Source organism: Emys orbicularis, chromosome 2 (genome assembly GCF_028017835.1).
Source record: "Emys orbicularis isolate rEmyOrb1 chromosome 2, rEmyOrb1.hap1, whole genome shotgun sequence".
In the NCBI taxonomy this organism is placed as follows: domain Eukaryota; kingdom Metazoa; phylum Chordata; order Testudines; family Emydidae; genus Emys; species Emys orbicularis.
The window spans coordinates 206,218,352-206,230,935 of record NC_088684.1 but is presented as its reverse complement, the minus strand read 5'-3'; the positions used below and the strand labels follow the sequence as shown (position 1 = coordinate 206,230,935).

The window sequence follows — 12,584 nt, the reverse complement described above, 5'->3', positions numbered from 1 at the left end:
AAAGTCGCTTATTTTTCTTTTTCTAGAATCTTAGTGGTATCTCCTGAGGTTCATATAAAATATATTTAAAATTCTACTAAATCTCCTTCTACAGGTTGTCAGAATTTATCTCTGTTGAATTCTATGTGATTGTGTAAATTAATGTACCTGATATGTTACTGTACAGTTTTCAAATGTAACTTGATATTAGTTCTAAGGCTTGTTTATAAGTGTCTACGCAGTTTTGGCAGAATATTGTACTAATGTAATTTTGTAAGAACAGGATTATGAGAGCATGTTTGCAAAAACATTATTTATCCCCTTATAAATGTCATATTTAGTATCTTTACACTGCTAAAAATTGTTGTTTGATTATTTCCTACCTACAACAGCTTTTCCTATTTGTCTCCATAAAAGCCCTGATTCAGCAAAAACAACAACCCCCAAGCAACGAATGATACTATTTTCCATCAAGGATTTACGAGAAATTCTAATATATCTGTGATGAGGTTTATGTATCCATCACCTGTGAGAGAAGACAGCGTGATCCACTGGTTCAAACACTGGACCGGGAGTTGGGACCTCAGGGTCCTATTCACAGCTCTGTTATTGGACTGCTTGGGTTAAGTCACTCTACCCTTCTGTTCCTTCGTTTCCCCACCTGCAAAATGGGGAATAATTATACTTTTGTAAAGTGCTTTGAGATCTAAGAATGAAAAGTCTTATATGGACATGATCTAAATCTCATGAAGTTAGTGGGCTTTGGATTAGGGCTTGTTATTGCTATGTTTTCTTTAAAAAGAAGGGAAAATACCTGCCCTGTCCCAAAGGGAGTGTAGGAGTCATACGTCTTGAAGGCCAGAGCTGACAGCTGAGCTTCATTAGGGAAACAGGCCTTGGAAAGGAAACGTTATGAAAGGAACAGACTCCACCTGCACTAGGAGGGACTTTACCAACAGGGTTTAAGGCTGGATGGCATAGAAGGTAAGAGACTCACCGCTTCGAACTCATGTGACTGTTGGTATAGCATGTCCTGTAGAATTAGGGACATTTTTATTAGATAAAATGAGAGAACTTGGAATCATTGTGTCATGCCTGGGAGTGTTAACCCCAGCGTTGGATGAGCCCCATACCCTGTTGGGGCTGCTTCAATATCCTATAAAATATTGTGTATGTTATGGGGAAGCTTGGATTATGTTACCTTATCTTATTTTCCCCTTTATCTGCTATTGTATCTAAAAAACCCTGTTAAAAAAATAAGGCTGCAAAATCAGGCACTCAGATTTGGGAAATGCAGCCATAATTTGTCCCCCCTAGTGAGTAGTCATTAGGCTGGTACACTCTTTAATTGCATGATCACTTTCTTCCCCCTTGTCCCCTCACCCCTCCCCCACCCCAGAATCCCTGCCTCATTCAGCAAATGAGTTATTCAATATTCCTTTTTATCCTTATTCAGTGTGTGTGGTCCCTGCCCTGAATACAGATTAATTTGCCCTGGGTGTTTCTGTGGCTCTCAATGTAGTACCTGATGGCTTCACAAACGGTAATGAATTCATCTTCACAGCACTCCTTTGTTGTGATATTATTTCCATTTTACAGCTGGGAAGCTAAGGCATGGTGAGATTAAGGCCAAAATTGTCAGGAGGGTCTGATTTTGGGGGCCCAGTTTGACACACCTAGGGCCTAACTTTTCAGAGTACTTACAGTTTTATAGCTCATCATTCAAAGCACCGTTGCAATCAATTTCAATAGCAGCTGTGAGTGCTCAGCGCTTCTGAAATCAGACCTCAGGTGTCTCATGGTCAGGGGCAGCTCTATGTATTTTGCTGCCCCAAGCACAGCAGTGAGGCAGCCTTCGGCGGCGCGCCTGCAGGAGGTCCGCTGGTAACGTGGATTCGGCGGCATGCCCACAGGAGGGCCGCCGGTCTTACGCCTTCAGTGTACCCGCCGCTGAATTGCCGCCGAAGCCGCGGGACCGGCGGACCTCCTGCGGCCATGCCGCCGAAGGCTGCCTGACTGCTGCCCTCACGGCGACCGGCAGGCCGCCCCCCGCGGCTTGCTGTCCCAGGCACGCTCTTGGTGCACTGGTGCCTGGAGCCACCCCTGCTCATGGCAGGCTTCCAGAAAATTAGGAAAACCCACTTGATGGCCACCTGTGAACATTTTGGTTTAAATGACTTGCCCAGCATCACACAGGGATTCTGTGGGCAGAGGCAGAGATAGAATCCAGGTCTCCAGGGCCACATTCAACTGCCTTAGCCATGAGACTGTCCTTTCTCTTCCAGCAAGCCACTGCCTCATTCATGACACACCTTCCAACTTCTGCACAAATGAGGCAGGGTTCTACAGACACCAGTTTCCTCTATTACACAACCCTCATACATCCCCAGAGCAGATGCATTCAGTGCACTCAATTCCTGATCAGTTTTGGAAACTGGGGGACAAGAAGGAGCAATTCACTGCTGAAGCCAATGTGGGCAGGGGAGGTGGCAGGTGATCCAGAAATGGCAACTGGGCTCCCTGCTGACTTCTAGTCCCTGCCATACACCAGGCTCCAGCTCTGCTGCCTGGTTCAGTTTATGGGACCCCATGCTGAATTTGGCTTAATGGTCCCAGTTCTAGTCCCATCCAACCCAGCCCCATTTCCTCTATCTGGGAAGAGCCTCATGGAGGCAGGCTGGAGAGCTCCACAGGGAGCAGGTTAGCCTCCTGGGGATGTTTGGAAATAAGGCCTGAAAGAAACAGGGAGGTTCTTAGGAGAAGCTGCCAGGGTCCTTGGAGAGGGGAGGCAGTGTGGTAACCTGCTAGGAAGAATGACCTAGAAGGAAAAGCCCTGTGAGGCAGCATTCAGTCAGTGGAGCAAAGAAGGAACTCTGCAGTGCCCAGAAGTGGGGGGTGAACAGGGACCTTCAATGCAGCCCAAGAGGGGTAGACAGAATGTTTGTTTGGATGATTATCTGGATTTCTTAGTTGGACTCTGTTAGCCTGGAAGGGGACAGAACTGGAAGGAGGTGACTTGGCTGGAGGGTATAGCCAAAACAGGCCATAGAAGAAGTCAACAGGGAGTGCTAGATCTAAAGACCCTGCAATGCCACACTCTGACACCAAGGTTTGCTATGGTGGTGAGTGGAACCTCTTACATAGGGCAGATAATTTGCCTGTTTGTTTTTATGGTGCTTTTCTTGCCAATCAGTGTGTGGTGTCTATATTGAGTAAAAAGATTTGCCTTTTAACTGTTCTTTATGTGTATTTATTCTTGAAATTATTAGGTCACTCAGACTAATAAATATGTATAATTGGTTTTATTTTTCTGAAGCACCTACAATTCCTAGTCAATAGGATCTGTGATTACTCATTATTTTTTGACAATAAGCCAGGCCGGCAGGGTTGTAGGAAAGATCTTTATTAAGCATGCTGAGAGGCGAGTCTTATGTGCTTAGACTTTAGAATCTGCATGCTAGCAGCTTGGCCTCCGCTTGTATTCCTGAGCCCTGGTGTCACAACAAATTAGGTCCCTCCTGAAAGCTGGCCCACGTTCCCCAGTTCTTTTAGTCACATTGCACTCAGAAATGCTGGGCTGGGTTGTCAGAGGTACTGATATTTATCTCTTGTCTTCTGCTACAGCACATGGAATTGTGTAGCATTGCTTCCTTCTGTCAGTGCACCACGGCTATCCATTCCCATTCATTTAGATGTCTTTCGTTTTCTATCTTTCTTTTATTTAAATGAATAATGTAACACCAAAAGAGGGTTGTATAAATAGATAATGTTTTCACCCCTCAGCTCACAGACACTTTCAAGATGTCCAAGTAATGTATTGGATAGTATGAAGGAGACTTGAAATTATTTTATTTTAAATTAATAAAACACATGGTATAGAACGTGAACATTATGGTAACTTGGATTTTTAATCATTATTTGTTACTTTCCATCACTGTTTAGTATATACAAGTGCCATCTAGCATACACTTCTGAAATAGCAAACGAAGGTCTCTGAACTCAATGGGACTACTCTGCATAAAGGAACACAACACGTGTAAGTGTGTGCAAGCTCAGGGCCTAACCATGGACCGTCCAAAATACCATCTTGTGTGATAGGTCAATTTGCTGTTTGTTGCTATTATCAACCTTTAGGAAGAAATTAATCCATAGGGAGAATGTATCTCCCCTAATTTTGCTTGTTTCTCCAAAATCTATTAATCAAGGTTAACTAGTAGTATCCCTGGAGCCCCAGATAAGTAGATGATGGGTCATGCATTGAAAATGCAAATAAATGATGCACACCAACTCATTCAAGCAATATAGCTAAGTAGTTTCAAATATCAGTTCCATTTTACTTCACTAAATTAACTGGAAGCAATATGGCTGATGCCTGGGTATACATAGAGCCCCTTCTGGATTGTGGGTGGGGGTGTCTTTGGTACACAATGAGTGGATCACATTCCTACACAATCACTTTCCTTTCTCTGATTCCCATTAGCAAGTTAAGGATGGAGCTGCAATTTTGAGAGATTATTTACATTCAACAAGGTCAAAAACTTGAGATACGTCTTAAGATATAGCAGCTGCCATTACATATTAACATATGTTGCCTTGAGCCAGAGCCAAAAGAATGTTGTTAGGAAAGGCAGAGAGTTGGACTGTTAATGAGACTTTAATGACACTTTTAGTTTTCGTACAAGTTTTATTGATTCTGTTTTAAAAATGAAAGTTCCTCGGCATTTTTAACTGAATTTATTTTTATGAGAACTTACTGCTGATGAAAGGAACCAAATTGACCATCTTGGAGAGAGAGAGCGAGAGAGATTATCCATCACAGAATCTGAATCAGCACTGGCAGCAGTGCGAGCATCCTCGTGTAGTCTTCTGCCATTGGGCCTCAACCCTGACCTGCAAGGATCACCTATTTCATTAGTGGTGAACTGCTTAGCAGTTGGTCTCTCTGCAGCATCTGCCACCATGGTTGCTAGTTCTGATGGTGGTATTTGTGAAACGTAGACCTGCTCACGGACCATCACGTTCTTTCCCATAAGCCACCCAGCAGCCTGATTCTCCTCTAGATTGTTAAATGCCAGTGGAATTCCATATGTTTAAACACTCTCTACATACACGTTAACTAGTCAGTAATACTCCAGTATTAAGCCTTCTTTAACTACAATAATAAAATCTAAGTGTTCCTTCTGAATTATAGCAGTTTATCTGTTATTTAGGGCCAGATTCTGGTTCCTTATGCAAGGGCTGAGCAAATGGGCTTTGCACAGAGGATCTCCCTAGGGCTGATAATAGATGGAGCACAAACACAGCTCCTGGGCAGTAGCAGCAGATGCTATCTCTTTCCTACCCTTATGCAGTATTGGGTTTGGGAAGTCCCTAAAGATACAACCAAAGGGGCCGCCCGTGAGAAGAGGGTGCCACCCTGGTAAAAAAAAGACCCAGGTATATCGGCCAGAGAAAAGCGGGTGCTCATGAGAGGTGGATGCTGACCCTGTTACAGATACATACATACAAATGGTTGTATTGCAGATGCAGATCTAGTGGCTGGGTTAAGATCTCTTTAAGAAGTAGAGTCTATAAACTCTGCTTAAAATCTACCTTATTTACACTTCCTGTATATTAATGAGAAGTGTGCTACAATTAGACTTTTTTTTTTTTTTTTTTTTGCCATATCTGCCTACAGATATACATGATGACTTACCAGTTAGACTTCTAAATCCAAATCCAACGTCTGCAATATATTGATGTTCAGAAAATGAAGGATTTGAAATACAATCCAAAAACTAGGGGTCAAATCCCTTAGTCATTACTCAGTTTTTACTCAGGCAAAACTCCTACTGGCTTCAGTGAGTGTTTTGCATCAGTAACAACCAGGGAGAGGGTGTGGGGGAAGGAGGGAGCATGAGCAACTACTTAAAGATATACCTGATCAGACCAATTTTGAAAATAGGACTTAAAGCATCTCTATCTAGATGGGGGGAGCGGGAGAGACAGGATTTAGAGCAGCAGCAGACTAGTCCATTGAAGCCCTAGACTCTAAGATTTTATTGGAAAATCTGCCCCAGATCCAGCAGACAGGCTGGGTATCTACTGGATCTGTATGGTACAGCTGTATGGAGGGGACCTGCTGCTTGCTCTGGAGTTGGAGACAGAGAACTGTGCTTGTGGTCAATATGCTGCTAGCATCTCTGCGGCATGCCAGGGGATGAATGGCTTAGATGAATGCGAAGATAAGACAAAACATGTTAACATCTCAGCTGGATCCAAACAAAGGCCAAATTTTCTGCTTGTGTGGATTTGTAAAATGACACACAGGTTCACAGAGCTCCAGCCACTCTCACCAGTAGAGAACTAAAAGCACCTCTTATTCTCAGAAATGTTAATCACTTGGGCAAACCTCTTAATGCTTATTTTTCACCTGATTGCAAATGAACACACATCCAATCACCATTTGCAATTGCTGGCCAATCTTGCCTCTTTGTTTAAATCATGTTCTCCTCAGGTAACAAAACAGCACACAAGGGTCCCTCGTGGGTGAATCACAGCACTGTTAGGCAATAATCAATAATGCTCTACTTCACTTCACTGTCAGCTTGTCACTGCCAAAGCCAAGTCTAATCCTCTTGACTTTTTGATAGATGAAAGTATCAAAATGAAATCGGGCAACACATTGTGTCATTTAAGTTGCAGATTTCCTGTGGCTATAAAGCTGTGCCAAAAAAATTACTGATGTGCCTATCTGCAATTTGCCATTCCAACGTCACACACATTCCCTTTTTTTTTTTTTTTTTTTTAATTTTTTATTTTTTTTAAACCCCACTTTATAAAACCCTGGATGAATTCCAGACCTGACTGTGACAGGACCTTTTTACCAGCTGCAATTAAACATTATTGGTGTAATAAGATTTCTCTGTGTGCTCTCTTTGGTGTGTATGTGGTGCATGGAGAAGGGGAAGAAGCTCAGGCACTTAACTGGGAACTAGTGCTAAGAGCCAAATATCAATCAGTCTATTTCTATCCCAGCTAAAATAAATAAATACCTGTTGTGATCTCAGCACAGGTGTAACTCTGGTTCTTTACAGAGTCTGATGGCCAAGGCGAATGCTGCTGTGGTTAAAGCCAAAGCAGCATTAAAAGATTATCTGATCATGACTGTCATGAATCAGTAAAAAAAGCCACTCTTTTCAGTTGTCTGTCAATAATTTATAGGGTGGTAGAAAGGGGTAAACTTCAACATTAAAGTTGCCCCCCACCATGCTGGTGTTTCTGCTGTGCCACAGTTCCTGTTATCTATGTGTGGGTAGCAGCAGAAGTCGGGAACCAGTTGCAGAGACAAGCTGAGACTACAGCCAGGCTAGATTATACATTCACTAGTCCTGCTGCTGTAAAGTAAACCGTCTTTTGTTAGTTAAGTAAGTTATCCTAAAACCTGCCTCAGTCATTGCTGAAATACTAATTAAATCCATTCTGTAGTAATGTGGGGGCAGGGTTAGATTTTTTTTTTTTCTGGTTTAGATTTTCAAAGGTATTTAGGTGCAGACTGGTGCCTAATGTGACTCCTCTCCCCCCATCACCTATCTCTATCTTTAGTCGTAGCTTTAAAAATCTCTTTGTATAGCCTGCATATTTTCACAGAAAACAGTCTTGACCTGACAGCAGACCAGATGAGCCCAAAAAGGAGCCTGCCTCTGGCAGCATCATTAGGATCTTTGCTAAACTTGTCTTGTCTGGTAGCATGTGTAAACCCCTTTGGGGTTTAGAGAGTATGGCCCCTTTAATTTTTTTTCCTAGGGGCGAGTGAGGAAAAAAGGAGGAAAACTCCAGGGGGTGCTCTGGAGCTCGGAGGGAGAGAGGCGGCAGCAAGGAGGCCCTCGCAAAGTGAAGCAGCAGAGAGGGCCTGAAGCCTGGGAGGGACAGAGCAGCTGATCGGGGACACCCCAGGACAGGAGCCAGGAGGAGCCCTGTGCCAGGGAGGAATTGCCCGAGAAGGACAGGCCGGAGCTGGACCCAGTATCACAGCTGCATGGGGCTGTGAGTACTGGGGCTTGTGACTTTGCATTGGGAATAAGGAGGGAGGCTGTTAGCTAGTTCAGTGGGGAGGTGGTCGCTCTGTGTGGCTTTGCAGAAAGCGGTAGAAGAGGGCACCGGAGGGGTTTGTTGGGGAAAGTTCACTGGCGCCGAAGATAACCATGAGCACCCAAGACTCACCACTGGACTGGAACTTTGCTCAGGACTCCTGAACTCTGTGTGCAGACACATTGCTCAGCGTCTGCCCTTCCAGACGGTGGTACAAGGCCCCACAGGCCCAGTGGTGTGTTGAATGCAACCCGGTTTTACTGCTCCCCCTGTATTTCCCCTTGTTGTTTTTCTCCTCATCCCTGTGTAAATAAATGTGTGTGTGTGTGTGTGTGTGTGTGTGCGTGTGCGCAGGATGGGGGACATGTGGCCCTAGTAGGAATTTAATATGTATTTTGTTTAAATGCTGAATGGGGCTCCTGTACTGGATACACTTTAGTGACTGCTCTAAGGTATATCTGGCTTAGGGGATAGATCAATATTGTAGGGCTAGAGGGTGTTAATGACTGCTACTGCCAGCAAATGCCCTTTTAATCGATGGGCAATTACAGGCTTCCTTGAAACTGCTGGGTGTGCTACCTTTCATTCAGGCTAAATGAGGGTGCAATTAAATACCCCTGTTTAGTATTAATGGAAACAATAAAGGGCCCCACCTCAGACAGACCAGTATGGCCAGGCCTGATTAGAAGCTGAGCCATCACCCAATGTGTTTCTCTGGAGACTGGTTGCAAGAACAGGAGCTGAGGCATTGATTTGGTTACAAGTGTGTGTGAAAGGAACCAGAGAGTGAGTAGGTGGCAATAAAACCAGTCTGGGCATGGCCCTGAGGGGGAGCAGAAACAGAGCTCCTTGGGGCACAGAACTGGCTGGGTGGCAGGCTTGGCTTTGTGAACAAGGAAATTGTCCACCAAATTTCACAGGAATAGGTCTAGGCCCCAATGTCCCCCAAGGGGGGAGGGGGTCCCTATAACGTATTGAGTGGAAAATAAAAGCTGAGCTGCTGCTAATAGACATTTTAGTTGATAACACCAACATGGCTAGCACCCAAATACTGAAGAGTAATTCTCTTGTCAAATTGTGACGTGCAATAGTAACTGAACACATTAAAAAAGCTTTTCCCTATGAATGAAAGGGAAAGGTGTATTTATAAATGTCATACATCAGCTGTAAACATCTTAAGGCTTTTTGATTTGATATAAAACAAAAGTTGCACTTTTAATAAACTGCCTGCATTGGCTGGAAACAAATCACAACTATTTTTACTTTGACTGTTACAAGGCAAAGGTGCTTTTCTTGACTGTTGTATCCAGTCACTGTAAACAAATTATCAGGACTCTTCTTGGAATGTTTTAAGGCAAAAGTGCATTTCTTTGTAAATTACATCCATTAGCTGTAAACAAGTCATAAGGAGTTTTACTTACAGATTTTAAAAGTATAATGATGCTTTTATCAGTTGCATCCATTTAGATGTAAACAAATAAGAGTGAATACATGTAAGGCAAAAATGCATTTATAGTAAATTTTTTGTTTGGTTGTAAGTGCCTCTATTCATTAGGAACAAATATTATTTATTTCAATGTGAGAGTGGTTTACTTGAATGTTGCAAGGTAAAGGGTGCATTTCTTTGTAAGTCTCATCCATTAGCTTTAACCAATTCATACAGATTTTACTTTGAACATTGTAAAGCAAAACTGAATTTCTTGTAAGTTCATAAGCTGTAAACCAGTCATAACAATTTTTACTTTGAATGCAGGAAGAAGCCACTAACGTAATAGTCTTGGTGTTTTGTAACTTGACGTGAATGAATAAGGATCCTTTAAATGTTATATGTGAAAACTGCATGTCTAAGACGTTCTAGCTGGACTGTGAACTCCTTCATTCATTAGTAGCAAATTATAAGATATATTTTACTATGAATGTTGCAAGGCAGAGGTCCAATTGGTTGCAAACAATTTGAATGTTACTCTTACATTTTGTAAGACAAATTTGCACATACGTATCCATTAACTAAAATATTTCATAGTGTATATCTGCATGTTTATCAAGTTGGAGTGGTTCAATCTGTTTGATTGTAAGATCCTTCCTATACCAATTCTGAACCAAATTAATAGTATTCAATTTGAATATTAGAAAGCAAAGTTACACTTGTAGGCTTCATCCTTTAGGTATAAACAAACCATAAGGATTTTGACTTTAAATATTGTAGAGTGCACTTTATGCAGGAAAAACTTGTGCATATTAGTTGCCAACCTATTTTAAAATTCCATCTTGTAATGCAAACCTTCCTTTCTTGTAGGTTGCACGCGTTAGCTGTCAGCAAAACACGGTTGGGCATTGGTAAAGTTAGAAATGTAGCGCAATCCCCCGTTTATATCAGTTTCAACACGACTGGAAGAGCCTTCCCAATTAGCTGTACACAAAAATAGATGGTTGCAGTTCCAATAACGGCCGCTGCAGCTGCAGGTCTTGCAAAGTCATTTCAGGCCAGCAGAGGCGCTACGAGGGCAAGGCAGAGCTGCGTTGAGGTGTCAGTCAGCAGCTACAATCCAATCAGAGCCTGGCCCTGATGGGGCTGCGGCCGCGTTGGGAAGCAGCCGCGACGTTAAACCAGCCACGTGTGATTGGTGCAGACCGCTGCCGCCCGTGTGGGAGCTGCTCGGGTGAGAAGAAGGCGGGGCCGGCCGGGCAGATGGGAGCGGTGCAGGCGGCGGGTCTCTCCGGCCCGGCCGCTCAGCGGGAGTGCTGCAGGGCGAAGGCGCACTTCTTGTAGGCGGCGTAGAGCAGCAGGATGGCCCGCAGCATCTGCCGGCACATGGCCACGGCCATGCGGACCTGCGGCTCGCGGAGCCCGCGGGGCCAGCGCTGCCGGGGGCTGATCACTTGGCAGAAAGCCGAGCGCTCCGACACCCGGAACGAGCCGGTCCAGCGCGGGGGCTGCGCCGTCACCAGCCGCCCGAAGACCGAGTCCAGCCCGCTGAGCCGCACCGCCTGGGGCTTGCGCAGCGCCGCGCTCCGCCGCGGCTCCCCCGCCGGCAGGCCGGGCCCCTTGGCGCCCGGCTCCAGCACCAGGCTGAGCCCCTGGAAGCACAGCTGCACCTCCAAGTCCGCGGCCGCGCTCTGCGGGCAGCAGCCGCGCGGCGCCGCCCGGAACGGGTGCTTGGTGCACGGCCGGGGGGTGGCGCCCCGCAGCCACTGCAGGGACTCGTCCAGCGGCGACCAGGGCGCCCACAGCTGGTACCCGCCGGCCATGGCCCCCGCCAGCCACCCCGCAGCGGCTAGCACCGCCCGCCCAGCTGCATCTTTCCTCCGCCGGGCGCCTGGCAACCCATTGTGACGCCGCGTTCGGCGTGGAACCCGCGCTCCCACCCACCCGCCCCTCCATCCCTGCCCAGCTCCCCGCTGCGCCCTCCAGATTCCCTGTCCCCTCATACTCTGCGCAGCCCCCCAGGTCTCCCCTGCCCGTAGCTGCCACCCCTGAGGACTCCCGTTTGATTTCTGCCCGCTTTCAAACACCTGCCTGCTCTAGGTGCTTCCTTATAGGAAGCATTCTCACTGTAGTACCCGGTGCTTACAGCTCATCAGCTGAGATCTTGGAGGGTTGTGCTCCTACTTGTTCTGGCTAAGAGGTTGTTTGTTTGTTTTTAAATGTGATGGGGGTTTTTTAAGCCAGAAGAGCAGTTTAAACTGCCTGCCTGCCTCTGCCTAGTCAGGTACAGGTCCTGGAGCCTGCTGCACTCTGCAAAGATGGTGCATGTGGTCAAAGGCAGCCAGCATCCTCTTTGGGGCCTCTGCATCACACCTTGGTCCGAACGTGCCAGGGGCAGAATCTTGCCCAGTTACATGGTACCCATTTCTTGACCACAGAGACCAGGGGTTGTGTGAAAAATCATGCATACAAATTCTGCACTTATGTGTAATTATTGCAATTTTCTATGTCATTAGCAGCATCTTTGAGGTCTCAGCCACTTGCCCAGTTTCAACTACCATTTTCACACTGGTGACTTAAGAATTTACTTGACAGTTCCTGACTGGTCTCTATCTATTTCTGCATCTCAGTATCTCTTCAACATATCATCATGGATAACTTGCTGCTAATTTAATATGGCCAAAACTGGCCTTACTCTCCCTCCCAAGTCCTCGTCTCCACTTATCCTCTGACAAGCTTGTGTAAGTAAGACGGATGTTTTCTGTCAACTAGGGATCATCTTTGGTTTGTCACATCCAAATGTTCTCTAAATACTGCAGATTCTTCCTCCGGAATATCTCTCATATCCATTCTTTTTCTATTCCTACAGCTAAAATTCACCATGTCCTGGCTTGATTATTGTAACTTCCTCTTCTCTAGTCTCCCTGATACCCTTATTGCCTTCCTCCAGTCCATACAAAATATAGCCACTAAGGGCTTGTCTACACTGGTAATGTACAGCGCTGCCACTTTCTCGCCCCTGAGTGCAGCAAGTTTCAGTGCTGTAAAGCGCCAGTGTAGACAGTGCATCAGTGCTGGTCTCCATGCTCCCAGCGCTGGTCACTACACC

General features: G+C 45.4%; 1 protein-coding gene across 1 annotated transcript; it reads right to left on the bottom strand.

Annotated features, from left to right (window-relative positions):
- Nucleotides 1-10,779: 10,779 nt before the first annotated feature.
- On the bottom strand, nt 10,780-11,298 carry FANCD2OS (FANCD2 opposite strand). The gene has a single exon (XM_065397651.1). It carries the CDS (start codon nt 11,296-11,298, stop codon nt 10,780-10,782), a length of 519 nt encoding a protein of 172 aa, XP_065253723.1.
- Between the last annotated feature and the right edge of the window lie 1,286 nt (nt 11,299-12,584).